Source organism: Spathaspora passalidarum (genome assembly GCF_000223485.1).
Source record: "Spathaspora passalidarum NRRL Y-27907 unplaced genomic scaffold SPAPAscaffold_3, whole genome shotgun sequence".
NCBI classification, from domain to species: Eukaryota; Fungi; Ascomycota; class Pichiomycetes; order Serinales; family Debaryomycetaceae; genus Spathaspora; species Spathaspora passalidarum.
Window position 1 is genome coordinate 1,044,491 of NW_006767427.1, and position 16,180 is coordinate 1,060,670.

Genomic DNA, 16,180 nt, shown 5'->3' on the forward strand with positions numbered 1-16,180 from the left:
GCAGAAAAGTTAACACTGTTGATTCCTAAACTACTCACATATAATTAACACTGGACTATACTACTGACATATTTTGTTTTATTAGCAATAGACTATACACTCTTACAACTTACTTTCATCGTGATCCAACTTTTCAATGACAATGGAAGATGCACCACCACCACCGTTACAGATACCGGCAACACCAATCTTACCACCTTCTTGGCCCAAGATAGACAACAAAGTGACAACAATTCTAGCACCAGAACAACCCAATGGATGACCAATGGCAACAGCACCACCGTAAACATTAACTCTATCAGCAGGTAAGTTTAATAATTTGGTGTTGGCTAACCCAACAACGGAGAAGGCTTCGTTCAATTCGAAATAGTCAACTTGGTCCAAGGAGACGTTAGCATGCTTTAAAGCCTTTGGAACAGCCAAAGATGGAGCAATGGTGAAATCAAATGGTTCAGTGGCAGCTTCACCCCAACCGACAATCTTGGCAATTGGCTTAAGACCCAATTGTTTTAACTTAGCTTCAGAAACTAAAACAACAGCAGCACCACCGTCATTCAATTTAGAAGCATTTGGAGCAGTAACAGTACCATTTTCCTTTTGGAAAACAGTACGGGCACTTCTTAATCTAGATTCATTCAAGTTCTTAACTTCTTCATCTTCAGAAACAACAACGTCTGGCTTACCTCTAATACCCTTGATGGTGATTGGAGCAACTTCACTGGCAAACTTACCTTGAGCATAAGCTTCAGCAGCCTTCTTGTAAGAACCAACAGCGAAATCATCTTGATCATCTCTGGTAAATCCATGGTCCTTGGCACACTTTTCAGCAGCAACACCCATCAATTTTTGTTCATAGACATCCAATAAACCATCCTTTTGAACACCGTCAACCATAACGCTGTCACCGTATCTAGCACCGGTTCTGGCAGCTGGCAAGTAGTAAGGAGTGTTGGACATGGATTCGGCACCACCAGCAACAACGATTTCAGAAGTACCACAGATAATGTTTTGAGCACCAATAATGATAGACTTCATACCAGAAGCACAAACTTTATTGATAGTGGAAGCAACAATTGAGTTTGGAAGACCAGCTTTCAAGGCAACTTGTCTTGCAGGGGCTTGACCGACATTGGCTTGTAAAACACCACCAAATACGATTTCATCAACTTCAGATGGTTGGATTTGTGGAACTTTAGCTAAGGCGGCCTTAACAGCGTGAGCACCCAAATCAGAGTATGATAAACTGGAGAGCTGACCTTGGAAAGATCCGACTGGAGTACGAGCAGCAGAAACAATGTATACTGGAGGAACAGTCATTATATTATGAATAGTTATACTAGTAGTAGTAGTAGTTGTAGATATTATATTATCCTATCTGAATAGAGCAAAAGAATAGATTTTTGAAACGCACCTATTTATATAGATATATTTTTTTTTTCCACCCGCCGCTGTCTCGTATAAACCAGTTGAGATTTTTTTTCTTCGGCGGCATATCGTATAGAACAAATTTCTTTTTTTGTTGAGCGCGTGTAAATTTGGGTTGCATGTATTTTAGTGTCCCTCGGAAGTGGGTCATGTGATCCAGATCAGCTGATTATATTTGCTCGTCCTCCTCTCCGGAGATAAACTCTTTTGAAAAAGTTTTCTTTGTGCTAGCACATTCCAGAGCTATACGAAGTATTATCGTTATTGTCTACGTGTATCATTAATAAGCAATCATTAGTAAGCATATACGATATACGATGTTCAGTTTACTCAGAACCAGGATGTTGGTTCCTACAAGACTCATAGCCCCAACTAGAATCCTCACTTGCCAATTCCACTCCAGTCCTGCTGCATACAAATTATTTGGCAAAAAGAAATCTGAAACACTAAAGAAACCAGAAGAAGTCAAAGCACAAGATCCAGAGAAGCCGAAGGTACCACGAGCCAAATCAGTCTTTGAACTTCCTGAATTCAAGGTCACACCAGAAATACTCGCAAAACAACAGCAACAGCAAGAAAAGCCAAACCCAGCCTTATATACTACCCATCCAATCATTAAAAGAGTTCCCAAATTCTTCCGTCCCTACGTAGGAGGATTCATCAATGCTCCATACTCTCATGTTATTTCATTTATGATACTCCACGAAATCACCGCCATTGTCCCCTTGTTTATCATTTGGTGGGCATTCCATCAACAACCAGATTATATTCCAGAAGTAATTCCAGAATGGGCAATTTCCCGAGCCACTGCTATTATTGAAAATTGGCTAGGTAACTACGTCACCATCAATAATTTCAGTGATAAAGTCCAATTCATTCTTGAAGGTGCTTATGCTTATACAATTGTTAAAGTAACTTTACCATTACGACTTTTCGCTAGTTTTGCCTTGATGCCATTTGGTGCTAGACTTATTGTTCCTATTTTCAATCGTTTCAGAATCAAAAAGATTGATATGTACAAAACACCTCAAGTAAAACTAGTTGAGATGCAAGTTGATCCAAAGGCCAAGGTCAAGAATGTCAAGGGAAAGAAGTTGTAACTGTATATAAATCTAATAGAATAATGTAAACTTTTAAAATATGACAATTTTTTTCTTTTTAAGCTGGTGGGGGACGATTTTTACAAAAAAAAGATTGTTTATTAATACTAAAATCTACTCAAGTGTAACTCTCATGTCTTCACGATTCATTGGAACAAACTCATTTAAATCTTGAATTCCTCCATTTTGTAATGCTAATCCTTGGATGGCCCACTGTGGAACCAATTTATGATTCAATTCCGGAGCAACCAGCAATTCTCGTTCGTTAAAATCAAACAATGCTGGTAAATCCTTTAAATCGGGTTGATTGTTATACAATTGGTAGTTTGCCGCCGTGGAATGAATAGCAGGGTTATTGGCAATGTTACTGTTATGGAACTGTTGACTGAAGATCTTTCTATAGTTTGGCAACTTGGTTTGCGGGTTACGTAATTCATCAAAATAAACATCAACCAAGGCCTCAACCGAAGAAACACGGTCAACTGGCGAGTATTGCAACACCTTGATTAAAAATAAAATACAATCGTTACCAATCTTTTTGAAAATCTTTGTCAATGGAATTGGTTTAATTTGGGGGAACTTATGTTCCATATAGTTTGGATTCATATTTCGGATCTGTTCCTTGGTAGGCGTACCTAAAATCTTGATAATTTCAACCAATTGATCAATTCCCAGTTCTCCCGGGAACAAAGGTTGGCCTAATATGAGTTCCGCCATGACACAACCAGCCGACCAGACATCAATCTTGGTAGTGTAATTGGTGGCCCCGAAAATCAATTCAGGAGCTCGATAGTAACGAGAACAGATATATGAAACATTTGGTTCATCTGGGTTTAAGATTTTAGCAGATCCAAAGTCGCATAATTTCAATTCTCCGGTGTCTGGATTAATCAACAAATTTTGAGGTTTGATATCTCGATGACAAATCCCTTGCGAATGAATATAGTTTAACGCTCTAAACATTTGATATGTGTACAACTTGACTTCTAAAGGCGGCATACTCAAGCGCTTAGACACATAGTAATGACTGGCTTTGTAAAGCGTTTCTGGAACAAACTCTAAAATCAAATTCAAGTACAACTCATTCTTGTCGTTGTTAGTATAAAAGTAGTACTTCAAGTCAGCGATATTTCGGTGATGAACCAACTTCATAATCTGCAACTCACGATTCTTGAATCGTTTGTCTTGCAAGACTCGTTTCATGGCTGCTATTTCATTTGTAGGCAAGATCTGGGTCTGGAACACAACCCCAAATGATCCGTGGCCAACCATCTGGGATTGAGTATATTGAATACGCTCAATAGCTCCCAGATGGCCATTAGTTACGTTTTCAGTTACAATTTCTATTTTGGACATGGGTGTTTTTGTTAGTATAAAAAAGTCTATATTAACCGAATGAAGGTCTGAATTGTGAGTGGGGGGTACAGTGTGTGTGTGACAAGGTGCAGCAAAGAATCAATTGAAAAAAAAGGGATGTAGTAATGTACTGTTAAGATCAATGGTATATGTGTATGTATTTTTTTGTTGTTGTGGTGTTGATCCTCTGTTGTTGTCGATGTTGATGTAAAATGTCAGGAAAGGTGGGAATGGAGTTTTTTGTTGATGACTGGAATGGCAAGACAAGACGCAGGGAGAAAAAAAAAAAGAAAATGATGGAACTCAAGTGGAATTTGGAAATAAAGTAAAAAAAAAAAACAAAGTCAAAAAAAATGGACAATGTTGTTGAATTTGAAAACCTAATTTTTTTTGTGGGGGAACCAGTGGAACTATGGATGATTGTCTGTGTGTCAATTTTTGATCTTAATTGAATTAGGAGATTTAGCTTATGCTGAAAAGAGGTGAACAAATAAAACTTAGGCTAGGTTGATGTGTGTGTAGCAACTTCGTATGTGGTGGAATCGCTGCCACTCTTGTGTTATATTCTATGAGCCCTATTTATTGTTCGCTGCGTAAGGCGCAGATTTGGAAAATATCAGGCTAATCCCCTTTATTGTTTATGCGGACACTCCGATTTGTCGTAACATACACACTTTTTTTTTTAAGGAAAAAAAAAACATTTAGATCTCATTATACGTAAGCCAGGCATTCTCTTTTTTTTTCTTGTTTCGTAATAATAAAATGCGTGACCTCTTCATAAAACGAAATCTTAAATTTGTGCAGATTTCCACCACCGGGAGATGCTCCAATAGATGATATTGATCACATATTTGTGTAATTTTCCTTAATATTCTCCTTTCGCAATGCGTAGACACATTTGTAGACAATCCGACGCCAAACAAATTTTTTTTTCCCTTTGTGGTACCTTTTTTTCTTTCTATTGCTGTATTGTACTTACCCCACCTTTTCTCCACTATCAATACAATTTATTATTTTTTCCCACTCTTTTTTTTTGCATATGTAGCAAGTTTTTTACGACACTCAATGATGTAATTCAGTCCTCGGACAGACATAAAATAAAATAAAAAAAAGTATACATACCTATCACATTTGGATTTTCTTGATCAGACCTCGTTAATCTCTTTGCCAATCGTCTTGACAATGTTAGGTTAGATTTAGTTTGTTCAAACGTGTTGGCTTTTTGTAACGGAATAATTATCTCAGATTTAGAACTTTTGTCAATTGGTTGTAAACTAATCATCTTAGACATTGGTGCATCGGCGCTATTCTTTGTACCTGGAGGAGATTTGGGAAACATCTTATTCAAGATTTTAAACCCAAACGAGTTGTGCTTTGATGTAGGATGAGTATGGGACTTGGTTATTAACTTATTCTTGCTCATTGTTCGGGTCGATTCGGCACGAGTATTGCTACTTTCACTCCAGGTAGTAGAATCTTTCACAAGTGGAATGCTTACTAATTCTGCCTTTCCTGTAATAATTTGTTCATCAATGTCCACGTCAGTACTGTCACTGTAATAATCGGAATCTTCATTCTTGAATTGGTCATGATATCCTTTGTTCTTGAGTTTCTGTTCCTGTTTCATCAACTGCTTCTCTCGTTTCCGTTCCTTTCGTTCTTTTCTCGAAGCCTTCCTGGCATCTCGCTTCTCGTGAAGCTGGCAATTCAATAATTTCCTCTTTTCATAACTTTCTCCATTCTTCAAGTGTTGATTGGCATCATTGTAAATTGGTTTGTCGACAATTAACATACGCAAAACTGGAGTCAGAATATCATAATTGTGAATGTACTGCGGATAGTATTTGTGGATATTATAGGCTCTTTCAAGCATATCATAATCTATATGCTTAATAATTTCCCGTTCATCATTATCTGATGATTGTAACAGGGCCTGAATGGACAGAAGGGACAATTTGGCGACTCCTCGAGCTAACTTCATGATATAAGCACAGCGTTAAAATAATGACAAAAGAGAGAAGAAAGTAAAAGTTAGTGGAAAAGTTTTCTGTGCTGTGTCTGACCGGTCGGTTCTTGTAAGCTTTATCTATATTTAATATTTTTTTTAAACAAAAGAAAATGTTATTTTGTGTAATTGAAAAATTCTTACTTTATTTAACCTTTAACAAGAAAATAAAAGAAATATTATTTATAGTTTCAATGAAAAAGAAACTGTGATTATGAGTGTTGCGTTGCTCGGCCCGCGCGCAAATGGGGTAACTTGAATTTCCAAATTGGGGTTGTAATGTATGTAATGATTCGCAAGCTGCACAGATTATAACCAGTCTCACCTTTTTTTTTTGTTTTTAGTACTAGCCAACTCTAAAATCTTAGCGAAACACATGATTACATTTGAAACCGCCTTGGAAATTTACTATTTTTGCAGCTAGCAACATACTTATTCTAGTCATATAAATTAATTCCCGAGTTCTTTACTGATTAGTTAACTCGGAATATATCTCCTCGCTGGTGACTCTTGTTGTTCGATCGTACTTTGTCATTTTCCTAAATAGGAAACCAATGGATTTATCCTCACAACGTGGTATCAACTGGCTATCATCAAGTCTATTATGCTCTATAAGTTTGAATTTGGTAAAGTGAGATGTTTTACTAGTCAATTCTTCCCAATACAATTCTGAAGTTACATCAGTGACACTTGGAGTACCAAATGTCTTGAATATGTTACTTAACAAATGCAAATCAGAAATCACACATTCGATTTCATCATTACTCAATTCCTCATCTTGTTTGATCAAGACTGATTCAAAATTAGGTGAATAAAGGATAGTGAGTATTATTGCTAGTGACCATATATCAATTTCATACAAGTAATCAGTAATTCCTAGTAACAACTCGGGGGATTTGAATATCCCCGTGCACACGTCAATATATTTCTCGGTTGCCAATTCGCCGGAATTAATATCATTGTTTACATCGTAACTGATGCCAAAATCGCCAATTATTGGCTGGGTAATGTCATCATTAACAAACATGATATTGCTAGGTTTGATATCGCGATGGATTATCCCCAGGTTGTGAATGTACTTCAACCCACAACTCATTTGTTTGAGCCATTGTTTGATATCGGACTCGTCAATGATATTCCTGTCAATGTATGCATGTGTGCCATTTGTGAAATCAAACTTTGTCGTACGCTTGCAATATCGTGGAAGTTTCACGAGTTCACTAAGATTGTGTTTGTAGAGTGTTGTCACAAGGATTATGTCATCGTCTATTTGTAAGCCACCCACATAGTCAATGATCCGTGGATGTGGTGAAAGGCGTTTGACTAGTTGGATTTCTCGTTTGATTGAATGGGGAGGAATGCTGAAATCAACATCAACAATCTTAAGACATACGGTGGTGTTTGTCTTTACGTCTTTGGCCAGGTAGATATCGGAGATTTGACTAGAATAGATTTGTTTTTTGTCAATATACAAATCAGTAAGTTTCATCGTGATAACAAGTCTTTCACAAGACGTTTTTTTTTTTGCGCTTTGTGTTTGGTTTTTATTTACAACATACGGTTGTCTACAAAGTTATGCCTGGTGATGCGGTTTATTTATTTATTTTACCCTATACACGACTATCCTCTTTTCTTTCGTGAATGTGATGCATTGACATCATCACCAACACGCTTATACCCAGAATTGCCCGCGTTGGCATTTCCACCTTGATTAGCCGCTGCTGCTGCCGCCGCTACTGCAGCCGCACTAACGGCTGGTTGATTACTAACAATGTCATTATCGTCAGTGTATATCCTTCTGTTTGGATACCTGAAATTCAATCCTTCAAAGGCGTTGTCATTGACTTTTGGTAATTCCATGAAATAGCGGTGTATTAGTGCATTTTCAGCCGTGAGTCTTATTTCAGGGTCGTATTCCAATAACCCCTTCAACAATTCTAAACATTGCTTGTTACTACCTCCTATCATTTTGTACCAACTAACTAGATTCAGTTGACCCGAATTGGGTGATTGGGTTAATTGTGAACTGAATGTAGCAAATTCAGGATACTTGTTTAGACTGGGCCATGTTTTGGTGTTGGGCATGCCTAGTATATCAATTATTTTCTGGAATTGGTTCTTTTGGAACGGTACAGATTTCTTATTATTCATATCTATTCTCACTTCCTCCCCCTTGAATATCGGTCGAAGCAGAAGCAATTCAGCAAGGATGCACCCCACAGCCCAGAGATCTACAGCCGGTGTGTAATGTCGTGTTCCTAGTAATAGCTCAGGCGCACGATACCAGATCGTAACCACAACTTTATCTCCCGTGTATAGCGATTGTAGTGGATTGTTGAATTTTCGAGCAAGACCTAAATCCCCGATTTTCACTACTCCCTGTGATGTCACCATGATGTTTGCCGGCTTTAAATCTCGATGAAAGATCCAATTTTTGTGAAGGAATGTGACACCATTGAGAATCTGCCATATTAACGATTTTATAGTTGTCATGGGTATAGGTTTAATTTCGGGATGCGAATGATAATGGATAATCTGAAGTAGGTCATGCTCACAAAACTCAAAAATCATATAAATACTCTTGTTCTCTAATATAATATCCACTAGTTTCGTGATATTTTTGTTGTTTAATTCTCGACAAAGTGACATTTCTCGAATGGCACTCTGGGATATCCCCGTATAATGCACAATTTCATGCCCGTTTATATCATGGTTATGATGGGCAGATTTACTGCTGTGATTATCACTTTTGAACTTCTTAATGGCAAATAATTGCGGCGTAGCTGGCTCGGCCTCGTCCAACATCTCTTCATCTTTATCATGGTCATTCTTTGTTCCCTTCAATTTTGCCTTGTACACCTTCCCATAGGTCCCCGCGGCAATATACCCCAAAATCAGGTATGTGCTTAACACGGACTCCCTCGTCAAATCTTTGCGATGTTTAAACGGTCCAAGAGTAAGGATGGAATTCAGGGCCATAAGCGCTGGTTGAGGTATCATGGGTATTTGGTTGGACATTTTCCCCTCAGTTGTAGTAGTATGTGATGGTTTGTGTGGGTGACGTTTTGTTGATGGCTGGCTCGGTATGTTGGGTTTTATATATGTGGTTGTTGATGTTGATGAGCTATAGTTCATACTATTATTGGGTGAACTAATGGAAATTCGCTGCTGCGCATTACTGGGTGACAAACATCAAGCATTAAATTTTAAGGCCACTCAAAAAACACGTATTTGGTAGCACTGGTTGAAAACCAAAAAAAAAAAAAAAGAATCTTGTCAGATCTTGACTATAACCATCACATGGCATTTCTGAAGTGTTCTATGTTACATCTATAAATTCTATGCAAATACAATTGGAAAGGGTTTAGATTAGTTAAAATCTTAATCCTGCCAAGTCATTTAATGATTGCGATTGGCTATTTCCCGGCGCAACTTCCTCTAGCTCACTTTCCTCCTCTTCAAAGTCGACATCGATTGCAAAACTAGGCATCAAATCAACCAATTGTTCTTCACCGTGCACTCTTTCATATTCGCTTCGTAATTCCAGACTAATTGATTTCTGTTCTTGCACAATCAATTCATGAATCTGGGTCATTTCTTGCGAATCATCCCAGTCTTTGTTATTCCATTCAAACTTGTTTATATGGTAAAATGTCCCAGAAATGTTCTGATCAACCACGATTATTCCTTCATTCACACAAATCTCTACTTCTTCAATCGTAACGTTATTAGACCAATTCAACGTCAGCGAAATTTCCCCGACAGTTACTCCTCGGAAACAAGACTCGTGTTCGAGTACAATAACTCCTTGCATCATATCATGTCGACATTTGTTGAGTTTATATTCATGCTCTTGGTCTTTAATAAAGTTGACAATATATTTTCCATAACTCTCTTGTAATAATTTAGTTTTAGCAATGACTAATAATCCTGATTTCTCATACTTTCGCATAGTAACAGGGAGGTTCAACTGAGCAAACAATTCAAGTGATTTATTGAAATCTGCAGCTTTGATTAAATCACATCCGAACCCTTGCGTATTTATGAGGAATCTATTATAATTGGCAAATAGATCTTGAGAAGTGATCATTGAAGATGTAGTGGTGAGTTCATAATTAATAAGATATTCACTTATATGTCGACTTAATTCTTGTGGCGAACTATGCTTAAGGTTTAGGCTGGGGATGGCCTGGGAGCTAGTAGGAACACGCTTATTGTGCTCATTCGGTTTTATGAATTGGTTAAATGAACCCGAAAGTTTAATCAAGTCTTGGTATTTAAACATTAGCTGTTCCAAGTCATTCAAACTTGAACTAAGAATGATTTCATTTTGACGTCGTTGCTGCTCATCCAACATTTCCAATGCATGGATACCTCCTCCGGTACTACTAGCCGGAGCTAACTTGGTCAGTTTGAGTTTAACTCCACTTTGGTTGACCCCACCTGCAGATTTGAGTCTGTCCCATTTGATTTCGTCAATTATTGTAGTTACATGACGGTAAAACTTGGACGAGCCCCCTTTACGAAAGCTTATTTTTATATAGGGTTGTTGAGGAGTAGAATAACTTTCATCATTCTCCAATTCAAGTCCTAATGGATTTAGATCTGATTTCTTGGTTGGTGGTGTTTTAATAGTGGTAGATAATTTCCTTTGGAGAGCATCAGGGATAGTCGATTTCAATTCACTTCCGCAAATCTCACAATATTTCATAGAAGGATGGTTGATGAATGTGCATTGGGGACACTGGTCGTCTCTTCTAGGTTCTGGGGTCGGTGTCAACGAGTTCTCTCGAGATTGTTTAATAATCAGTTCAAGATACTTGGCAGTGGCTCGGATACCACATGATCCACATTTAGGCATTTCGTCATTTTCAATATCAAAATCGTAGCTCATTACATTGTTGAATGAACAAATCTTACATGGCCAATTAAGGGTGCTTTCGCTCTTGTGTGGTTTGGCCTGAAAGGTTGATTCATTATCGCCGGTACGTATAAACAACTTCACTTTAGGCGAACTTCTAAAGAATCCATCAACTAGTTCTGCGCCCACAAACTTGGACATATCCACACAGATGCTCCTAGCTTGAGCGTCATCATTATCAAAGTATATCAACCGTTGGTTTGTTAAATAGAGACGACCATTCTGGTGGAGGGCAATCTTCAGTTGTCCTTGATATATTCCAATTGAATCTTGAAAGAAGACGATTGATTCATTCAGATTAAGAATAGGACGATTGCTAGTGTTGATTAAGAGGGATTGCCATATATTCAAATAGGACATGGCCTCTTGGTTGTAAAGAAGAAGCAAAGTGTTGTAAAAGAGGTACAAGTGCGACATTCGGAATTATTTCTTCTGGGGGCGGGACGGCACGACATTTTTGTGAAAAGTTTCCCATTTTCACATTTTGGCTTTTCCTTTCAAACTTACAACATTTTTCTGGCGGCTGATAGCTACCTGTTGCAAAGTGGAAACCAATAAGGAGGGATCACACCAACACAAACAAATACACATGGCATTTCTATTCAAACGGAACCCAAAAACACCCCAGGACTTGGTCCGTACCCTTATTGAAACGGTAAACAAACTCGATAGTTCCTCAGACACCAATAAGAAGTATCAAGATGAGTGTTCTCGATTCCTCAATCAAATCAAATTGACCTTGTATGGCACCGATGATGATTCTGAATTGCTTATCCCACAATCGTCGGACCAAATTAGCTTATTGGTTACTCAGATCATTCAAAGCGACTGTTTATTCCAGTTGATTTCAAACTTGAGCAAGTTGGATTTTGATTCAAGAAAAGACGTCCTGTCATTGTTTCTGTATTTATTACGACGACAGCCAACAAGTACTGGTGTGAGCACCAGTAGTAACACCGCGATACTTGACTACTTGACGAGAGGGAATCCCGAACTTTTGGTGATGCTAATCAAAGGTCCAGAATCTAGAGAGAATGGGTTGATTTGTGGACAAATATTACGAGAATGCATCAAGTATGAACAAATTTGTAAATTTGTCCTCAATCATCCGTTGTTTTGGAATTATTTTAAATATGTCGAGATTCCTGTGTTTGAACTCGCTACTGATGCATTTTCCACCTTGCACGATTTGTTAGTTCCTCATAAGAAATTAACAGTGGAATTCCTTAGCAAGAATTATGAAAAATTTATGCTCAATTGTAACCAATTGCTATTGTCTAAGAATTACGTTACAAAGAGACAAACCATCAAATTGTTGAGTGATTTATTAAAACGTCATAATCAAGAATTTATAAATCGATATTTCGATGATACAAATAATTTGAAGTTTATCATGTTGATGCTTTCGGATAAGCTGAAGAATTTACAACGAGAGGCATTTCACATATTCAAGTTCTTTGTGGTCAATCCCAAGAGAAGTCAAAAGATCCTGGATATCTTAATCAAGAATAAAGAAAATTTCATTGAATTCTTCAACACTTTTGATGTGTTGCAATTTCATGATAATACCTTGATTGATGAACGAGATTTTGTATTGAAGCATATCCACGGATTACCCGATATAGAGAGAATTCCTTAGGGTGTATATTAATTTAAAAACAAACTAGTCTATCTAAGCTCTATTTAGCAACTCTTGACCAATTCTTATATGACTCTTCTCCGTATTGAATCTTTCTAATCCATTCAGCAACTTGGGAAGTCAATTCTCCAGAATTGCCTAAAGCAACAGGAACTTCAATGTTTCTTCCATCCCTGAACCCAATACTTTTAATTGGAGAAACAATTGCTGCAGTTCCTGCCCCAAATGCTTCCACGAGTTCTCCCTTGTTGGCTCTTTCTTCAACTTCACCAATAGTATACTTTCTTTCAGAAATAGTCCATTCTGCACTATCCAATCTGTCTTTGGCCAATTCCAAAATAGAATCTCTGGTGACACCCTCCAAAATAGTTCCATCTAAAGGAGCGGTAACTAATTCACGTTTGCCATCTTGGTTCTTAAACACAAAGAATACATTCATGGTACCCACTTCAGTAATATAACCTTCTTCGCCAAACAACCACAAGTTTTGTGCATATCCTCTAGAAGCTGCTTCCAATTGTGGTTTGACACAAGGAGCATAATTAGCACCAAGCTTCTTATCACCAACACCTCCTGGCCATGCACGAACGGCATAATCGGTTGCTTCTAAACTAACTGGCTTAAACCCACTACTATAATAAGGGCCCACGGGAGATGCAATAACATAAAGTAATGCCTTGTCAGGAACACCAACACCTAAAGAAGCAGTGGTTCCAATCATGGTGGGACGAAGGTACAACGAATATCCATTCCCTTCAGGCACAAAATCACGATCAACCAAAAGGAATTTGTCGATACACTTCAATAACTCTTCTCCGTCGAAAGTAGGAAGAGCGATTCTTTCGGCAGATTTGTTCATTCTGATCATGTTTTTGTCACCACGGAAAGTACGGATGTCTCCATTGCTGTCACGATATGCCTTCATGCCTTCAAATAATTCAAATGCATAATGAAATACAATGGTTGATGGATCGAGACTAAGGTTATGATATGGCGTGATTTTAGGAGTGGACCACCCAGAACTTGCTGTCCACTCAATCTCAAGCATGTGGTCGGTGAAATACTTTCCAAACACGAGATCTTCTTTGGCAAGTTTGGGTTTTGGTGTGGTGGTGTGCTCAATGGTGAGTTTGGTGGAGTCGAGTGGGGCTAATGTCGATGCAAATCTGATTGACATACCACTGCCGGCCAATGGAAGCGAGCGTGCTCGCAAATTTGTTAACAAGGTACGTAATAACATGTTTGTAAAGCAATAACTACTTGGTTGGTATAGTTTGACATCAGGATGAAAAATTTCGTTATCTTGGGTATCGTGACTGAAACTCCTGTGCGGCGTTCCTCGCAGAACAATTTTTTGCTCGTAAATGCTACTGTTTCCATTACAGAATTTCATAGTTACGAACGTAGCAAGTATTGATCTAAAAAGCTGAAATCATTTCAATATACATATTTTCCGACCTAGCTTAATTCATTTTTATATGATCTGTGTGTTATTCTGTTCATCAAAATGTAGAAAGTGCTATTTTGTCACATTGTTGCATGAAAAGAAAACCGAAAATCATGCATCTCAGGAATAGGAATAGACCTTATTGGGGACATTTAAAGCCATTGATAATCTTAAGCCAAGAAAGTAAGAATATACAGTTCAAATGTTCCATAAATTGTGTATTATGTGTAATAATATTGGGAACAATTGGTTAATAATTTGACTAAAAAAAAACAAAAAAGATTTCATAAGTTCTGTAAGAAAAACAAAATCGTGTGATAGATTTGCATACACATTTAAAAAAATGTTTTTGCAACCAATTTTAGTTTGATGAAATACTTCTACGTGAAACTAGTTATGTGGAAGAAAGAATTGTCCTGGACATAGAATCGAGTACTTTATATCGTCGAGTCATACCACCTTGTCTTCCAATTACTTTCACTAACTTGGAAAAGAACTGGCACCATCAATACTGATATCATCAAAATAAAATGAGTCACTTCAACATAGTAAATATGTTCATTTACATCTTAAAATAATACCTTTTATCCAGTTGGATTGCACTGAAAGCACAAACTCATCAGACCGCGAGATAATCTTTTTGTCGTCAGTAAAATATTAATTTGAAAAGAACTTAACCAGTCCCAGTCCACTATGTTCATTGGCTCTTATAAATAATAATGGTAGTAGTTGCCAATAAAGTTTTATTAAATTTAGTCTTATTACAATTTTGCTATTAAGTAGTTTATAATTCCAATAAACACCTTCTTTCGACAATTTTGAATTCAAATAGCATTCTCAGAATTTATAACGGTAATAATGATATAAAAATGCCAAGTATTATATCTCTCCTTTTAGTCAAGCAGATCCAGCTTCTTATAACAGGTTCTCCTACACAACGAAGTTCTGCTTAAGGATTATCAGGAATAAGAGAATTACATGGAACAAGATGAATCATACCATTTGAAAGTCTTTTAATAAAATAGCAGCTCTCATTAATCAACACCCGATTCAACTTCTGGAACTTTCCAGCATCTATCATCCTTCTGATTTCAAAAATCCCAACAGGTTGTTGGTTGGGTATGAGGGGGTTGGTCTCTTTTTTGTAAATTCTTTCAAACTCTTGTAGACCATAAAATCTTCCTCCACCTTGCGGTTTCTTATTACTCAAGTAGAACTGCTGTAATGAATGTTCTTGATAGTTCAAAATGTTTTCTAATTGGAAGGTATGTATATCATTGCCAACCTGAACAATCTTTAAATGCAATGTATGTAATGAATTCGGTTTCACCAGTTCAAGAACTTTCCCAAAATCAATGTTTTGGCATATTATCGAAAGACTGGTGACATTTACCAAGGCAGAAAGCAACTTCTGTATACCCAGGCTGAAGTTTTCTGGATATGTATCTACCTTCCATAAATGTAACTGAAATGCGGTGATCTTTTCCAAATCAAACATCTTAGTTATTTTTTGGAGTCCTTTCACGTCAATCAATTCTGGAACCAGAATCCTTAATTTTTTGATAGGTATATCTCTAAGTCCGATTTTACATAGTACCTCTAAGTCATCCATATCTACAGCATCAATTCCAAGATCTTCCAACCCAGATAAATATTTAATTTCATTTAAACTCTGTTCTGGCACAACGTTTAGATATATTGTAAGTTTCTTCACCCATGGCATTTCTTGACATCCATTAAGGAAAGGAATTCCAGCTCTCCTTGATAATATTAGTTGAGTGTAATGGTATTCTTGCAAAGGGTATTGCGAGTGGTAATAACCATTCTCGTCTTCTGCTATGACTTCTATCCAAGGATACTGTGTCTTTACTATATCAAATAGTAATCCACTCACTCTAAAAACCATTTTTTTGACAAGGGTGATATTTGAATTTTCCGAAACCCAAGGGAATGTACTCCATTGGCTAACAACAGTAAAATTGGTATAGAACGACGTGTAAGTATTAGCCGAGATATGTATAGTATTTAAACTTCGAATGTGGAAATAAATGCATCTATACAACTTGATCTTTCCCAACTTATAGAGCCGAGAATTGATCGTGCAAATACGACACACATGTATCTGGTTGAGATATCTTAGTACATTAAGGATGATATCATCCAGGAGTGACATGATCGTGATCTTTGTTTTTTCTATAGCCAGCTTGGGCTTCTTCACTCTGGTTTCTTCAATCTCTTGTCTAATTTGACATACTTCGTTAGCCAATTGTATCAACTCCAGCTTCAA

At 37.3% G+C, this 16,180-nt stretch overlaps 10 protein-coding genes across 10 annotated transcripts; 2 read left to right on the forward strand and 8 right to left on the reverse strand. All coding sequences in view use genetic code 12, as the record gives it.

Moving 5' to 3' along the window:
• Positions 1-102: 102 nt before the first annotated feature.
• On the reverse strand, positions 103-1,317 carry ERG10 (acetyl-CoA C-acetyltransferase; the record flags this gene model as incomplete). Its single annotated transcript, XM_007374613.1, has 1 exon — positions 103-1,317. One exon carries the CDS (start codon positions 1,315-1,317, stop codon positions 103-105), a length of 1,215 nt encoding a protein of 404 aa, XP_007374675.1.
• A 351-nt stretch (positions 1,318-1,668) lies between these two features.
• On the forward strand, positions 1,669-2,578 carry SPAPADRAFT_60471 (uncharacterized protein; the record flags this gene model as incomplete). Its single annotated transcript, XM_007374614.1, has 1 exon — positions 1,669-2,578. The coding sequence occupies one exon, from the start codon at positions 1,767-1,769 to the stop codon at positions 2,523-2,525; it is 759 nt and encodes a 252-aa protein (XP_007374676.1).
• Positions 2,579-2,610: 32 nt separating this feature from the next.
• On the reverse strand, positions 2,611-4,082 carry RIM11 (serine/threonine protein kinase; the record flags this gene model as incomplete). The annotated part of the gene is made up of 1 exon (XM_007374615.1): positions 2,611-4,082. A coding segment is annotated over one exon (850 nt), but the record flags the coding sequence as incomplete, so codon positions are not given.
• Positions 4,083-4,956: 874 nt separating this feature from the next.
• Positions 4,957-5,862, reverse strand: SPAPADRAFT_50076 (uncharacterized protein; the record flags this gene model as incomplete). The annotated part of the gene is made up of 1 exon (XM_007374616.1): positions 4,957-5,862. The coding sequence occupies one exon, from the start codon at positions 5,860-5,862 to the stop codon at positions 4,957-4,959; it is 906 nt and encodes a 301-aa protein (XP_007374678.1).
• Positions 5,863-6,051: 189 nt separating this feature from the next.
• CAK1 (cyclin-dependent protein kinase-activating kinase) lies at positions 6,052-7,381 on the reverse strand (the record flags this gene model as incomplete). Its single annotated transcript, XM_007374617.1, has 1 exon — positions 6,052-7,381. One exon carries the CDS (start codon positions 7,373-7,375, stop codon positions 6,353-6,355), a length of 1,023 nt encoding a protein of 340 aa, XP_007374679.1.
• A 125-nt stretch (positions 7,382-7,506) lies between these two features.
• Positions 7,507-8,349, reverse strand: SSN3 (cyclin-dependent serine/threonine protein kinase; the record flags this gene model as incomplete). Its single annotated transcript, XM_007374618.1, has 1 exon — positions 7,507-8,349. A coding segment is annotated over one exon (843 nt), but the record flags the coding sequence as incomplete, so codon positions are not given.
• An 826-nt stretch (positions 8,350-9,175) lies between these two features.
• VPS36 (ESCRT-II subunit protein) lies at positions 9,176-11,106 on the reverse strand (the record flags this gene model as incomplete). The annotated part of the gene is made up of 1 exon (XM_007374619.1): positions 9,176-11,106. The coding sequence occupies one exon, from the start codon at positions 10,595-10,597 to the stop codon at positions 9,260-9,262; it is 1,338 nt and encodes a 445-aa protein (XP_007374681.1).
• A 226-nt stretch (positions 11,107-11,332) lies between these two features.
• On the reverse strand, positions 11,333-13,708 carry BAT21 (branched-chain-amino-acid transaminase; the record flags this gene model as incomplete). Its single annotated transcript, XM_007374620.1, has 1 exon — positions 11,333-13,708. The coding sequence occupies one exon, from the start codon at positions 13,684-13,686 to the stop codon at positions 12,487-12,489; it is 1,200 nt and encodes a 399-aa protein (XP_007374682.1).
• HYM1 (Hym1p) lies at positions 11,397-12,446 on the forward strand (the record flags this gene model as incomplete). The annotated part of the gene is made up of 1 exon (XM_007374621.1): positions 11,397-12,446. One exon carries the CDS (start codon positions 11,397-11,399, stop codon positions 12,444-12,446), a length of 1,050 nt encoding a protein of 349 aa, XP_007374683.1.
• A 1,134-nt stretch (positions 13,709-14,842) lies between the features above and the next one.
• SPAPADRAFT_50081 (uncharacterized protein) lies at positions 14,843-15,799 on the reverse strand (the record flags this gene model as incomplete). The annotated part of the gene is made up of 1 exon (XM_007374622.1): positions 14,843-15,799. The coding sequence occupies one exon, from the start codon at positions 15,797-15,799 to the stop codon at positions 14,843-14,845; it is 957 nt and encodes a 318-aa protein (XP_007374684.1).
• Positions 15,800-16,180: the final 381 nt, after the last annotated feature.